General features: G+C 54.7%; 7 protein-coding genes across 7 annotated transcripts; 4 read left to right on the top strand and 3 right to left on the bottom strand.

The window, feature by feature from the left end:
• Positions 1 to 293: 293 nt before the first annotated feature.
• KD926_009957 (uncharacterized protein) lies at positions 294 to 1,055 on the top strand (the record flags this gene model as incomplete). Its single annotated transcript, XM_053102456.1, has 3 exons — positions 294 to 431; positions 506 to 937; positions 990 to 1,055. 3 exons carry the CDS (start codon positions 294 to 296, stop codon positions 1,053 to 1,055), a joined length of 636 nt encoding a protein of 211 aa, XP_052954070.1.
• A 364-nt stretch (positions 1,056 to 1,419) lies between these two features.
• KD926_009956 (CFEM domain-containing protein) lies at positions 1,420 to 2,103 on the bottom strand (the record flags this gene model as incomplete). The annotated part of the gene is made up of 3 exons (XM_053102455.1): positions 1,420 to 1,760; positions 1,825 to 1,957; positions 2,017 to 2,103. 3 exons carry the CDS (start codon positions 2,101 to 2,103, stop codon positions 1,420 to 1,422), a joined length of 561 nt encoding a protein of 186 aa, XP_052954069.1.
• A 1,055-nt stretch (positions 2,104 to 3,158) lies between these two features.
• KD926_009955 (putative MFS transporter) lies at positions 3,159 to 5,221 on the top strand (the record flags this gene model as incomplete). The annotated part of the gene is made up of 6 exons (XM_053102454.1): positions 3,159 to 3,204; positions 3,261 to 3,394; positions 3,464 to 4,393; positions 4,461 to 4,869; positions 4,928 to 5,095; positions 5,151 to 5,221. 6 exons carry the CDS (start codon positions 3,159 to 3,161, stop codon positions 5,219 to 5,221), a joined length of 1,758 nt encoding a protein of 585 aa, XP_052954068.1.
• A 639-nt stretch (positions 5,222 to 5,860) lies between these two features.
• On the top strand, positions 5,861 to 8,295 carry KD926_009954 (uncharacterized protein; the record flags this gene model as incomplete). The annotated part of the gene is made up of 4 exons (XM_053102453.1): positions 5,861 to 5,936; positions 5,988 to 6,068; positions 6,134 to 7,456; positions 7,514 to 8,295. The coding sequence occupies 4 exons, from the start codon at positions 5,861 to 5,863 to the stop codon at positions 8,293 to 8,295; spliced, it is 2,262 nt and encodes a 753-aa protein (XP_052954067.1).
• A 580-nt stretch (positions 8,296 to 8,875) lies between these two features.
• ptyA (putative tyrosine/serine protein phosphatase) lies at positions 8,876 to 10,185 on the top strand (the record flags this gene model as incomplete). The annotated part of the gene is made up of 4 exons (XM_053102452.1): positions 8,876 to 8,986; positions 9,191 to 9,270; positions 9,322 to 9,534; positions 9,606 to 10,185. The coding sequence occupies 4 exons, from the start codon at positions 8,876 to 8,878 to the stop codon at positions 10,183 to 10,185; spliced, it is 984 nt and encodes a 327-aa protein (XP_052954066.1).
• Positions 10,186 to 10,597: 412 nt separating this feature from the next.
• On the bottom strand, positions 10,598 to 11,554 carry KD926_009952 (Frag1/DRAM/Sfk1 family protein; the record flags this gene model as incomplete). Its single annotated transcript, XM_053102451.1, has 4 exons — positions 10,598 to 10,812; positions 10,872 to 11,077; positions 11,149 to 11,418; positions 11,475 to 11,554. 4 exons carry the CDS (start codon positions 11,552 to 11,554, stop codon positions 10,598 to 10,600), a joined length of 771 nt encoding a protein of 256 aa, XP_052954065.1.
• Positions 11,555 to 12,618: 1,064 nt separating this feature from the next.
• Positions 12,619 to 14,288, bottom strand: KD926_009951 (putative COPII vesicles protein Yip3; the record flags this gene model as incomplete). The annotated part of the gene is made up of 2 exons (XM_053102449.1): positions 12,619 to 13,775; positions 13,838 to 14,288. The coding sequence occupies 2 exons, from the start codon at positions 14,286 to 14,288 to the stop codon at positions 12,619 to 12,621; spliced, it is 1,608 nt and encodes a 535-aa protein (XP_052954064.1).
• Between the last annotated feature and the right edge of the window lie 211 nt (positions 14,289 to 14,499).

The raw sequence follows: 14,499 nt of genomic DNA, 5'->3' as shown, positions 1-14,499 counted from the left end.
TGGTCAATTCATCAGAAGTCAGCAGGCGAACGTCCGACCTTTATTCGCAGTCAGGTTTTATTTATTTTTCTCCTCATATGAGGAGAGGGGCGTCGAGGGGGGGGGGGGAAAGAAGAAAAGCAACGGCCGCCAACCCCACATGGCTTTTTTCCAAGGGGAGAGCGAGCGAGCCCCACCGAACCTCTGACCTGCAGCCCGGAGGACCTCCCGTCCATTTCTCTACCAACCCCGTCTCGCATCACCCGCCGATACTCGCAACCCGGAGGGAACAAAAGGAAAGGAGACAAGACACAATGGGTCTTCTTTCGTCCACGACCCTCATCAAAGGGCACGCGTTGTTCCTCTTCGTTCTCGCCGTGTACCTGACGAGGTCGCCGGAGGTTGTCACGGAGTCGGATGTCGTGTTTATGCTGGGAGAAGTTTTGCAGATCGTATGCTCGTCGATTCCTCCTGAACACTTCCCAGTTGCCTCTCGCACCCACTGACCGATTGATTGCCCCGATAGGATGCAGCCCCGTCGCTCTCGCGCCCCCAATCGCCCTTCGCGCTCTGTGGAATCCTCCTCGTCGCCGACGCCCTGGTTGATCTCGTCCTGGTCACCAAGATCCCCCAGATGAATGAAGTCATTGCGATGGCCTCGGCCGCTCGATCCCAATCCCCCATCCCTGTGGCAGGAGCTCTGCGAATGAACCCCTTCTTGGACCGTCTAGCCTCTCTCTACTCCGAGATTTGGACCCTACTCTCCGCCTCGCGCTTTTGTCTCTTCTTCTCCGTTTCATTCTTTATCTACCAGAGCAAGCCGTCGGCTTGGGGGGTGAACGACACGCGGGCCGCCTTGGGATATGGGGCTGCACAGGAAGCGGCTTCCGGCCTCGACCAGTTGAAAAATAGGGTGATCTTCACCTATGGGTTTATGGAAATGATGTTTTGGCTTTGGGTAAGTCCATGCTCACTCCGTCTTGGTCCTCTTTACTGATGGGTGGGGACAGATCTATCTCAAGCTCCGTGAAGAGCGGCAAGAGATCGCTGCTCGCATTGCGGAGCGAGACCAATGATTTGAAGGTTATCGTTCCCCGAATTTGGCTCGTTTGAACATGAATTCTTAAAAGATACATATTGGGCTATCTGGAGTTTTGCGCCATAAAACCTTTGAGTCTTTTTTTCCCTTCTCCTTCAGCCTCCTGCCGTCATTCTGTTTTTGTTTTATCTTGTTTTTCATATCCGTAGGGTCGTCTGTCTGATTGAGCATTCAGCCGACGAGTGCGCAACCTCAGCCACTAAATCATTACAAATTAAAGGCGATACACTGCTTGCAAGAAAAGCGAAAAGAAGAAAAAAAAAGATGATGAAGAAGGAATTCCGTTGTAAATGCACATCTGTCACGTGTTCAATGCCATAATGTGCGGTTCGTCACCTTATCTATGCCAGGAATGCAAAGAGAGCAGCGCCGGCCGCAGCGAGCAGACCAGTATCTTTGCCTTGCACGAGGGCAGCAGCGCCCGTACTATTAGCGGCAGACTTGGCGGTCGAAGTTGAGGATCCGGCGCTGCTCGCAGTCTTGGAGGATGCAGAATCAGTGCTGGAGGCCTTTGAGGCGTCGGTGGTCGCGGTGTCGCTGCTTTTACCAGTTGCGGTGGATGAAGGGGAGGTCTCCGAGGATGATTCAGTGGCAGAGGAAGCTCCACTGGCACAGCTAGCACTCTTGGGAAGGTCCTTCACGCCGGCGCCGCTGCAGATCTGGTTTGCAAACTGGATGACAGCTAGAGGAAGGCGGTGCCTATCAGTACAGTGGTCCAAACGATGAGCGGTAGGGCTGAGGCATACTTTTCTGATCATCCTCAGAGCACTTGTTGGACACACAGCAAGAGATGCTGGAGAGAAAAGACTTGTCCGAGCAGATACAGCCGACATCAATCATTCCGCAGTGTTCGGGAATGGCGTTGGTAGCGCAATCTTTCTGTAGGATGTTAACACGAAAGGCCAGTCACGATGGGATTGCTGAGGGAAAGTACGTACGGCGCAGCTTGGGAGACTATCTAAGCCCTGAGCAGCCGCGGTGCTTAGGCAAGCGGCAAGAGCCAGAGACACGAGATGAAGCTTCATTGTGATCGCGTCGTGTAGATGTCTGAAGTGGTTGGGATTGTGAGCGTGCAAGAGAGTTTCGCGCTGGTGAAGGTGGGGGTGGAAAGAATGAGGGAGGGAGAGGACGAGAAGGAGAGAAGGAGAGAGGGAAGGAGGAAGAGGGAAAGCAAAAGAAAGAAAGAGCAGATAGTGGTGGATTGAGTCTATAATAATTATTGACTTTCCCCGCTCGCGGTGACACAAGAAAAAGGAACGAAGGCAGGGGGAGACAGGAACGGGACATTATTACAGACTACAGGTACGTCCGGGTGCGCCTCCCTCGTTCCTTCTTTTTCTGAGGATAGGTACTCTGTACATAGTCCCTCCCGACTATCCTCCGACTAGTGTTGACTACCGCGGCGCTACCGCAGGGCCCACTCCCCTCCCCGGATCTTTGTTTGTTGGGGCCTTTTCCCCACTCGCCCTTCCCAGGCATGATCGCCGGTGGGTCATCTTCATATGCCATCTTCCCTCGGTCTGCTCATCGGCTTTGACTCCCTCGCCCGCCAGAGTATGGAGCATGCAAGTTCCACCACCTTCCATCCGGTTGACGAACCTTGATTCGCTTCACGTTTTCAAACGACCATCACTCTTTGGGTCGCTTGGTACCACGAAAGACTTGTTTGGGGACGTCGCGACAAGGAACGTAAGGGAGGCGCTGTAGATCATCACCGCTAAGTTCGACTTGGTGCCGGCCAGAAATTGGGCAAATGTTGATCCTCGCATTTTCTTTCTTCGCACTGCCGCACAGTAGTCTGTGTGATTATTGATCGAGATCGGAGGAGGTGGCCGTCGCTTGTGTCTCCGTGTCCCTACACTTTCTCCATTAGGTGGTAGTGGGCGTCTATGTGGCTGCTACCATCACATTCCACTCTCCGTCATTGACGCTGTGCTTCCTTAAGTCGTCACCACGCCCTCATCCACTCCCTTTTCCCGCTTTCCCGATTTCCCTTCATCGCTCGTCCTCGCCGTCGAGAGATCTTGCAAGGATTGGCTGGTTCGCAGCTTTTTCGGGCCCATTCGCCGTCTCGCTCAAGATGGGTCTTGGTATCTTGGAGAATAGCGCTCTGGCTCATGTGCCTGGTAAGCCTGATGGGATTGTCGGTGGGTAGGATTTCCTCATAACATGGACTGTGCAGGCACATGCGATATCCTTCAAAGCGAGGATTCGAGCGAACGCGCTACCGTCGATGCCAGCCTCAAGTACGACCGCTCGGGATCGGTCCCTATTCTGCTCGTTCCTCAACCAAGCGATGACCCTAACGATCCACTGGTATGTCTAAGGGCGTTTTAGGTCGAGAGCCATTCAGCTCGCGTCAGCTAATACCGAAATACAATCTAGAACTGGCCGCTCTGGAAGCGCGATGTCACTCTGTTGGCTCTATCTTTTGTCTCGGTTCTTTGTGCTACGACCAGCTCTCTCATGGCTGCCAACACCGTCACCATTGCTCTCCATTACGGTAAGAGCTTCACCTCCGTGGCCCTTCTCACCGGCTATCATCTGTGCGGGGTTGGAGTCGCCGGCATCCTGATTGTGCCCACGGCGCGAGTATGGGGCAAGCGCCATCTGTTTCTCCTGGGGAATCTGCTGATGGTAGTGAGCTGCGCCTGGGCCGGTGGAAGCAAAGATAACTACCAAAGTCTGCTGTGGTCTCGCATTTTCCAAGGAGTAGCCCTGGCCCCATTTGAGGCGTTGGTAAACGCGTGTGTTGGTGATTTGTTTTTCGTCCATGTAGGTCCCCCCCCCCCGGTCGTCTGGTGGCGGCGGCGTGCTAATAGTGCGTTGAAGGAACGTGGGAAACGGATGGCGCTATCCAATGTGGCTCTCTTCGGGGCTGCCTTTCTCACACCGGTGCTCGCTGGTAAAATAACGCATTCCCTCGGATGGCAGTGGACTTTCTACCTCTTGGCAATTTTTACTGCAGCGGTCCTACCCCTGACTTTCTTCCTGGTCCCTGAGACAGCTTTCAGGCGCCCCGATCATTTAAACACCGATTTCGAATCTTTGCATGGGCCGCAGACCGGACTTTGTCTTACGGTCTCGAAGGAAGGTCAATCCCAGGGGGAACAGCAAAAGCACGCCCACGCCAGCAATCCCAACTCCTCTGTGGCATTTTCCTGGAATGAGAATCCTAGTCGACAGACCGCGGCGCCCTCGAAAGCGTCTTACATTCAGAGCCTGAAGCCGTTCAACGGGAGAAAAACCGATGAAAACTTCTTCAAACTTCTCCTGAGACCATTCCCCCTTTTCTTTCATCCTGCCATTCTATGGGTAAGCTCCTCACTCCGAAGCCTGTGTCTTTTGGTGATAGAGCGACTGATATGCCTGCCTGTTCAAGGCCTGCTTAATCCAAGGCGCAATTATCGGATGGACGGTGTTTATCGGGGTTGTACTGGCCGCGATCTTTCTCGGCCCTCCGCTATGGTTTAACGAGGTTCAGACCGGGTACCTGTACACCGGCGCCTTTATCGGCTCCATTCTAGGCCTGATCCTTTCGGGACTTCTTTCCGATTCAATGAATCGGATTATGATAAGACTCAACAAAGGCAGGTACGAGCCCGAGTTCCGGATCCTGCTAGTGCTGTTCCAATTAGTGTTCTGCGGTGTCGGGCTTTACGGGTTCGGCATTGTGGCCGAGGATGTGGGCAGGTATGGGTGGCTGGTGGTCGATGTCTTCTTTGCGTTCGTCGTGGTCGGGATGGTGATGGGAGCCGTTGCTAGCGCGCTATACATCGTTGATGCACATCGTAAGTGGACGGACTATCCCGCGCCGTGCCAGGACGTCGTTACTCAGTGTCATCACAGGAAATATCGCCATCGAGTCGTTCACGTGCATGTTGATCTTCAAGAACATCTTCAGCTTCATCCTGACCTTCTTCGCCTACGATTGGCTTGTGTCCAACGGCATCCGACCGGCATTCCTGGCCATATCTAGCATCCAGATGGGCATCTGCGTGCTGAGCATTCCTATGTGTACGTGTGACTCTTGCAACAGCGCCTCCACTACAGACACTGATGCTCTCTCTAGATATATTCGGCAAAAGGAACCGCTCCTTTTTCACGCGACATGATATTCTGAAGATGCTTCGTCTCTGGTAGGCCGACGAGGATGCCATGACGACACCGGCTGAAGGGAGAGGGATGGGGGGCATAGGAATTAGAAATGGAACTTTCCCTTACTATTTGTATATTATTTTCCCGTTTCTTTTCTAGAATGACCATAAGAGTCCTGAGCCGGGAGTCCGACGTTGCATGAGCAGCACGGTCTAGACTCCACGATCATCTCGTTCTCCGGACGATCGGGAAAATCGGTGGAGTCGCGTTGAAAACGGAAGGAATGCGACTCAACTCCCTCAACGACTCATCATCCATTCTCCCTCCACTACCACCTTGACTCGACTCTCCTTCCCTTGCGCATTACGCTCTCCCTGACATATTTGATATCCAAGCCACGTCGTGACATCAGTGACTCTTTTACCATCATCCACCCTCCCTCCCCGCCAAGCTACTAGGAGGAACCGTGGGTCGCTCCTTGCAACCAACTACGTCACGGTCGACACGAGACTTTCTTCGTTCCCAAACTTCCGGAGGAATCATTCCAAAGTTCAACTACTGGGCCCCTCTCTTTTCCTTATCCCCTTTCCCTCGCTCTTCTTTTCGATCTTGTTTCTAACCAGGCATGCCTGTCTCCGCCGCTGATCCTTGCTTCCTGCAATTCGCTGCGGACATACCTTTATCATGGCGACTATCCAGCAGCCACCTGCTCAGCGTGCTGCAATTCCGCGATCCCGGTCAGCCCGGCTAGCGGATCAAGGTGAGAAATCCGCGGTCGCGTTCAACTTGTCCGCTAACTGGTGATTTACAGCCGCGACCGCTGCGCTTTTTGTAACCCATCCGGAACGACGACTGTCGGTGCGCGAACCAAGGGCAGGAACGGATCTGTCCAGTGAGCACCTGTCCCTCCCCTTTTCTTAAAAAAGTGCAGTATTGACGATGGTATTCTCATGGCAGCCTTGAAAGCGACCGGGTCCCGTCCCGGCTTCAGTCATGCTTCGGCAGTGGCTGCCCTAGCTCATGCAAAGAATAAGCAGCCCGAGAGTGGCCGATCGTCCGCCGCCGCCATTTACGTCCCGGATTACACCCAGGAAACGCCCAGCCCGGAAGGTTACAAGGCTGCCATCTCCGCCCTCCGAGACCACCGGTCGATCGCAAGCCCTTCCGCCGGGGACTCCAAACATGATACCCCCTCGGCAGATGGGCGACGGGAGATTACTTCGAGAGAAAAGGCCATCCGCGCTGCATCTGGGGCTTTCTACAACAGTCGAAAGAGGGCTGATTCTACTCCGTTGGAGACCCCCTACGCGATGTCGGGTGCCAGAGACCCGTTCGATGAGCTCGACAGCTCCATGGAAGCCAGCCGGATCCAGCACGTTGCCAACACCAACGCGCGCCTCTACACTGCGACTCCGCCCGTGGCCATTGAAGTGGAGGAGCAGAACAGGAAGAATGTGATGAGAGCGGCTGCCATATCGATGGCGCGGGAAATGTACGGCATCGCGGAAGAGGGGGGCCAGGCAGGTGCTGCCATCCCCGCCGCTCAGAGGGGCCATGCGCGGGCACGGTCCCAGCAAGCCGTCTCCAAAGCCAGCGCTGGCATATTGCAACGTGCCATGAGTTTGCAGGAGGTCGCCCAAAAGCGCGCGGCCGAGAAATTGGCCAGCATGCAGGACGAGACGGCCGTGTATCGAGAATACTATGGCATCGGCATTGAGCCCCAGGCGTCGCGCTCCGGCTTGCCGGCTCGTAGGCGGAGAGCGTCATCGATTGACTCCGACGAGTCCTTCGACGCAGAGCGGTCCCGAGAAATCCGGCATCAGATGACCAGCTTGCGCACGAAGCTGGATGCGGTCGATGAGCAGAGGCAGAGAGACCGCACCATGCTCATGGAGGCTGCGAGAAAGAATGTCGACGCGGCCATCCAGGATATGGAGAGGCGGGCCTACGCCGAGACCGGTCGTGCAACGCCCTCCGTACGGAAGGAGTGGGAGGAGGCAGCCCTGGCGCGCGCCGAGAAGGACATGCAGGACATCGATGCGCATATCGTCCACCCGGATCGGGTCAATCTGGGAGCCCAGAAGTTCGTGGATATGTCGGACGTCGAGGCACTGGCTCGTTCCAGACTCCAGCCAACTTTCGACGAAATCCATGAACGTGCCGAGGCACAACGGGCCAAAGAACTGGAACAACGGTTGGATGAGGAGGAAAAACTACGCCATGACGCCGTAGAGCGTCAGCGAGAGGCAGATACACGGGCCGAGGAGAAGCGGCAGAGAGGTTCGTTGCATCATTCACCAATCTACTTTGGATTCCCTTGTTTTAACATCATCCCAGCGACCTTGAAGCAGAACAGCCAAGGCAAAGAGGAAAAGCACTGGCCATGGAGGAAGAAGCTCAAACGAAATGGAAACAATGCAGCCGAAAGGCCTGTAGTCACCGGCGGTGCCACCGAAGAAAGAGACACCGAGCCCGTGGGCGAAGGACTTGCTGGCACCGTGACCCAAGATACGGTCCAGACGGACACTGCGCCGGACAACGAACAGGCCGTGGCTTCAGGCGCTACCGCCGCCGCCGAACCGAATGCCGTGCAGCCTGCTATCTCTCGATCAGAATCCAAACTCAAGACCTGGATCGGCAGATTGAGTGGCCGTCGGTCTAGTGTCGCCGCCGCCGCCGCCGCCGCCGCTCCAAAAGAAGCAGAGGTTCATCCCGAGCCCACCCCTAATGCGACGGACGAGGGAAGCCCGACCTCGATGGATGAGTCGCGTGCTGCGCCCCTCCGGTCGAATCCTGTAAGGGCCAGCGATATTGCGGGGGAGCCGATACGCTCCACGGATCAGGATCATCCTGCGGAGGCGCGAGCAGGCGAGGAGCAGGAAGCCTCCGGGGGCTTACAAGAGGCGAAGACCGACGGAGTCGAACCTCAGGGCCACGAGGCCCAGGGAGAACCGGTCCCAATCGAACATACTGCGGCCGACGATTTGTACGACCGAAGCCCTGAGAGAGATGGACTGCGAGACAGCGCGGCCGACCAGGGCCTGCCCGTTCCGCCTGCCATTGGGAAGCGACTCAGCAATGGCACCGGCCGCGAGTCGAGGTTTTCGGAAGATCTGTGATTATGTTTCTTGATGGTTGTGTCATTCGTGTATCTTTTGATTTTGAAGAGAGAACCTGCAGAGCCGAACCATTCTTTATGGCGTCTGGGGTTTTTGTGTGTAATTGGCTTCTGCGTTCGATGTATGTACTTCAGGAAGTGACTTATCGAGAGACAGGTAGTCTGTTTCTTTAGGTTAAATTGAGCTTGTCTGGGATTCATTATGGACGGGTCATAGTATGTATACTTGAGGATATATAGACCACCTTAGGACGCATTCTAGACGAACACCAGAGGTCCAACCCCAGCACACCACCCATTCAGAGACCTCGAGAACCTGTAAGAGCAGAGTACCTAGCGATCACGTCTAGCATGCCACAAAAAGTCGTCGAATGGAGGACAGGACGATCTAGACTCACATCGTCCGCCCTCCACCGCTCTTTAGCGCGCGGCTCCACGGCGGACTCCACGTCGCCTTCTGCGCTGGAGGGAAGAACCATGAGTTGACCGGCCACCGGTTGCATGCGAGTTTTCATTTCAATTTTCGCCCCTTTTCCCTTCTCTCTTTCGCCCTCCGAGGATCTTGTGCCTTCTCGTTCTTCATGGCTGCAGTCTCGCATCCGCGGCAGTCCAGCGTCGATCTTGACTCGCCCGATCGTCCATTCGACAACATCATCAACTTCCGGGATGTTGGCCGCTCGATTAATCGGCTGGTGGGACGATCGTATGTCGATTGATTCTATGCTTTTTTACTTTTATCTTCCTAACTTGGTCAATAAACCGAAGCTGATCGAAAAATCGAACTAGGATTCTAAAAGAGGGTATCCTCTTTCGTAGTGCCTGGGTATTCAATAACCATCCTGATCTTGAGACCAAAAAGCAAACCAGTCCCTTCAAACTAACATCCTTCTTTCTAGCTGGATGATGCATCCGAACGGGACAAGCGCCGTCTCACGGACGAACTGCACATCTCTACTGTGATCGATCTGCGATCGAGGTATGTGTCTAGTCAACTCTCGCTATGTATTGTCTAACTGACCTCTCCCAGCACCGAACACCAAATGGCAACGACCAAACGCCGAGCTGAGCTGGGTGATGAGGACCCGGCCGCGTCCTCTGCCTCGGCGGACCAGCATCTGGTCGATCTTCCCGGCGTGCGTCGCGAACTGATTAGTCTGACGGGGAAAGCGTTCGAACGGACGCTCCTGTGGAAGTTGGACTGGTGGCATTTCATGTACTCCCCCCTGAATGCATTATTTGGGTCTTGTCGTCGACCTCCATATTCGATGGTTGTGCCTTGACTTTACGTATTCGACTGACATACGAGAACAGAAAGGTGCTGGCCCTAGCGGCGTCAGGCTACCGACCCGACGCGGTGCTCATCGTCGGCGAGCAGGTGATGTCGCCGCGCGGATTGATCGGACTCGGTCAGGATACGCTGGATAGCAGCACCGCGGAGATGCGGGCGATATTCGACCTGTTCGCTGCGGGGCCCGAGCATGAGAACGGACTCGACCAGGAGGAAGAAGAGGATGAAGACGAGAAGGATGGGACGACCCGCGACGGGGATCGACCATCCACGTACCCGATCCTGGTGCACTGCACGCAAGGCAAGGATCGTACGGGGCTCGTGATCCTCCTGCTGCTGCTGTTGGCGGCGCGCGTGGCCGAGGACGCCATGCGCGAGGACTACGTGCGGTCGGAGCCCGAGCTGCTCGTCGAGGTCGAGGAGCGCATGAAGGAGATCCGCCTGCTGGGGCTGTCCGAGGACTACACCAAGTGCCCGGACGGCTTTACGACGGAGATCCGGCGCCATCTGGATGAGAAGTATGGTGGCGTCGAGGGCTACCTGCGCTATGTGGGTGTGGATGAGGAGAAGCTGGAGCGAATCCGACGGACGTTGCTCGCATAGCGGTGGTTGGTTGACACTTTGCTTTTTCATTCTTAATGTTTACCCTGATCTGGTACTTATTTAGCGGGATCTGAGCTCTGTTGCAAGCATGCATGTACAAGAAAGAATAGACTGAGAATTTGCTCCCCCCTTCGAACTCCTCGGATAATGATAATGAAATATCAGACTCGTCTTTCTCTTCCTCTATCTTGATATTACGATAATGGTGGTAAAGTATGTCACACAAAATAATATCATCCAAAATAAGAACCAAATATAGCAAAATGGACAAAGCAAACGCGGGTATATACTTCAAGCAAATAGAAGAAGATCATCAAAATAAAAAGACCACCGAGGGTATATCCTGGTCCCAACAAATAGGGCTTCAGCGCACCGGGAATATGCAGAATTGTAAAAGCATCGAGATCAAGCGTTACATGCGTTGGCCCCGGTAGTAATTGACATTATTGGCGTTTGGACCGGCCGAGTCCATCGTCAGGGGCTGTTCGTGAGTGAGTTCGGACGGCGGCTCCGAAGACGCCATGTTGATGCGTTTTTCGCCCTGTGGAACGTGACGGCGGGTGCGTACCGATGGCAGCAAATCGATCACAAAGGAGAGGACGTAGAAGGTGAAGATCAGGGCAATGACTAGCAGACCCACGGTTAGCTGCCGGCTCGACCCAAAACGGACAACGGTAAAAGCTTACCCCATTCCAGCACGGCCGCCGCATTTCTCTTAGAGCCATAGTGCCGTCCGAGGACGCCAAAAGCGATGGCGAGAGCGACCTCAACGACCACGAAGGATGCCTTGATGACAAAGCTGGCAATTAGTACTCGATGATGCGAGCGGTAGAAGATCCCGAGACGGAGATATTCGGCGCAGATAAGAATGGCGCTGACGAGGTAGCCCGCACTGTATTTTTGGTAAATCAGCATTCATCCTTCTCGAGCCCTGGGCGAAGGCTTTCCGGGCCCGGAACTTACAGGAACATCCCCAAAAACCCAACGTGCTTGTGCGGATGGCGAAGCGTGTCAAAGCATGACAGAAGAATCAACCCCAGAGCTCCGACGACAGAGAAGAAGATAGACCCAATGGCGCAGGCTTTGTCGATTTTACCCTTGTTCGGGACCAGTTGGCCGGCATGACGCAACCATCGCTCCGCGACAAACGAAAGATCCAAAAACACCACCGTGACCACGCTGCCGCCGATGAAAAGGGGCTTCAACTCTTGCGCTCCCACGTCCGAAATGTATCTAACAGCGATTGACGGTCAGTTTTTGTTTCATATTCACCGGGGCGAAAGACCTACGCGATCGTCTGTCCGGGTTCCATGCTAGGATATATGGGAGACCCAACTACAGCCCAATGTGCCAACATTGCGACCAGCATGGCTGAGAGGGGGGTGAATCAGTATCTCTGCGCGTCGTTCTTTTTCATCGGCAGTACCATACCTATCCACATGGCGGCCGATATGACCGGAAAGATCCAAAATGAAACAATCCACATCTTGGTTTATGTATTGTGATAGATCCTTGACAACAACAAAGGAAAGGAAAAAAAAAAAAAAAAAAAAAAAAGAAAAAATTACCACCAGGAACTGGAAAGCAGCTCTCGAGTGTTTAAAAGGGTACTCGAGTAAAGAACGACCTAGACTGAAGCAGGGAGAGCAGGGAACGTTTGTCAGCCTACATGAAGTATGACCGGTTACCCGTGTGAACAAGCAATCAAACATGGATTGGCCGGGAAGGGCGGAAGTGGCTTAGATCAAACTTACTCGATGATGCCTAGCAAAGCCGTGCAACGCCTCCCGGTGATCGGTTGGTTTCCTTAGTATCTCCGCCAGGCAACCGAGATTTGTCGCTGAGAATCGCGAGTGAGAAGTGGCACGCGACAGAGGCCAACGGAAGTAGGCAGGGGGAGTGGGAGGGAGAAATTGGGCAAGTAGCGAGTGAAACCGCGTGGGGTCCCTGCCTACTTAGTAGAGAGTGGAAGGAGAAAAGAAATGAAAAGAAACGAGCGAGGAAATTGATTAATTTAGGTTAAACGCTGAACCAAGAGAGGGCGAGGAGATCGACCGGAAGGGGGGCGGCTGTGAAGGAGAGAAAGTTCGGCCTGCCCGGGAATTTTCGACGCTTCCTTCGCCGTTGGGTCCTCGACGTCATCGCCGCTGCCCTCGTCATCACTCCGACACTACATCTTACTGCGGAGTATTCCGAGAGTAATTAGTGGTTCAGAAGCAAGTTAGCAATAATCACTCTATTTTTACGATACGTTTTCATGATGGTCATAGAAACCATCTCGACTATAGACACAAGACACCGAAGAAACAAACCAATCCACCAAGACGCTCTCATCAGAAAAGTATGAAAAAAAGAGTAAAGTTATAATACGGACTTCGTGAGAGAAACGAAGAAACCTCTAGAGGGCACAACGTGAGAAGAAATTTTTTTTTTTCAAGGACGACTGCGGCGCTGACGGCTTCCTTTGCCCGTCGCTGCGCGGCTGGAAGGACTTGTCGGGACCTTTCTCTCCACCACATCCACAATATGTAACTCGTCTGCATCCGAATCGCTCTCCTCGCCGTCCTCTTCATGCTGGGGGACTTCGGCCGCAGGTTTGGCCGGGCTATACCACGGGGTAAACGAGTTTCGCGCGCTGCTTGACGGGCGGTCCCCATAACTTGACACGTATGGTGATAGTCCTGTGCGATTCGAGGAGCCTCCTGGTCGGGGCTCCAGCGGGCTGTGAAGGGGATACGGAGGTGGCTCCCTCGGGTACGGTATCTGATAGGGAGGAACCCAGTGCGGATCGTCGGGGAGAGGACGTGCGAATGCCGGGCTCTTTAGCGGGGACGACGCCTGCGAGCGAATGTGCGGGATGGCGGCGGACTGACGGTCGGGCCTGTGAGGGGAGTCAAGCGGAGTCATGGGCGATGCGATGGGCTGGGGAGATCGCATAGAGCGAGGCCGTTGCGACGTCGGGGAGCCCGAGCTCCTGGGCCGAGCGTCGAAGACATCGCCGTCGTCGAGGGCACCACCATACGGTGCAGTTGGCACCGCGCTGAAGGGAGCTCGCCGCATCCCTGCTCGACCAGCGCCGCCGCCGTCCGGGGTCCGTGCTTCAGCCCTCGTGCGGTCGAAAGTTCTGGCGCCAGTCTGCATCCGTTTGCGTTCGAGCGCTTCCACCTCGGACTTGGACAAGCGAACGTTCTTCTGTCCCATGACCTGCGCGCGGCGAATTCTCTCCAGAGCTTTGTCCACCAGCCAATCCTCCTTGTCCTTCATGGCCAAGTGCACCGCGTATGCCACCGTGCTGTCTGCGTCGTCGTACAAGTCATAGTCCGCCCCGTCCATCGACTCCTGCTCGTCCCCATACTCGTTATAATCTATGCGTCTCCGTAACCCCGAACCCCCGACCAAATCCCTCGCATACCCAGCTCGGCCATTGCGTAGATTATATTCGTCCTCGCTGTCAATCTCCTCAATTCGTGCGTCATCATCCAGCCACGGGGCTGCCCGTCTCCTCGTTTGCCTCCCCAGTTGTGCCCCCGGTGGTCTTCCCCATCGGGGCGTACCGTAAGGAGCTCGCGGCCGACCACCTAGACCGCCTCCTCGGAAAAAGCATTCTCGATTGGTTTATCCATAAAGGCCGCGTGTCCGAACACGGACACACCCGTGGCGCCGATCAGCCAGAGGACGGTCGAGATCGGGGAGGCCCAGATGCCCAGAGGGACCGCAACGATCAACAGGCCGGTGTAGAGCTGAGAGGTGTTGAAGCGAGCGATGCCCAACTCCAGGTCGCGCCCTTCCAGCTTCCCGATGCCGTACAGACCACCGGTGACCAGAATGATGACGAAGAGCAAGACGGGGTTGGTGAGCAAGCTGTAGATGCTCAACATGACAAAGACCACGGCATAGTTACTCGAGAAGTAGGACAGGTTGTAGTTCACGCGACCCTGGACCTCGCCGAAATTGGCCGGCTTGGAGAGACGCTTGAGATCGAGGAACTCGGAAACCGGTCGCAGGTTGGCAAAGCGAGTGCCAATGGACTGGGAGCGAACGCTGTTGAAGCGATCACCAAAGCGCGAGGTGATCGCATCGATGGGAATCTTGAGGGAGCTCATTGTGAGGGTAACCAAATAAATAAACAAGGGGAGTGTTTTTGGCTCGTTTCTTTGTGAAGGGTTTCTTCACGAAGTCGGATGAATAGAGTAAAAGATAGGTGATAGATAATAGAGGATAAGAGTGAAAGTGAAGATGAAGAATGAAAGAAGAGAGGGAGGAAAAGGGGTTTGGGGAAATCTTGGAGAAGATGGAAGCGGCTTAGCTGGCCGA

The sequence above is a fragment of the Aspergillus affinis genome, assembly GCF_023601865.1.
Source record: "Aspergillus affinis strain CMG 70 chromosome Unknown NODE_74_length_177179_cov_84_810866, whole genome shotgun sequence".
Lineage (NCBI taxonomy): Eukaryota > Fungi > Ascomycota > Eurotiomycetes > Eurotiales > Aspergillaceae > Aspergillus > Aspergillus affinis.
This window is presented reverse-complemented; position numbering and strand designations above follow the sequence as displayed.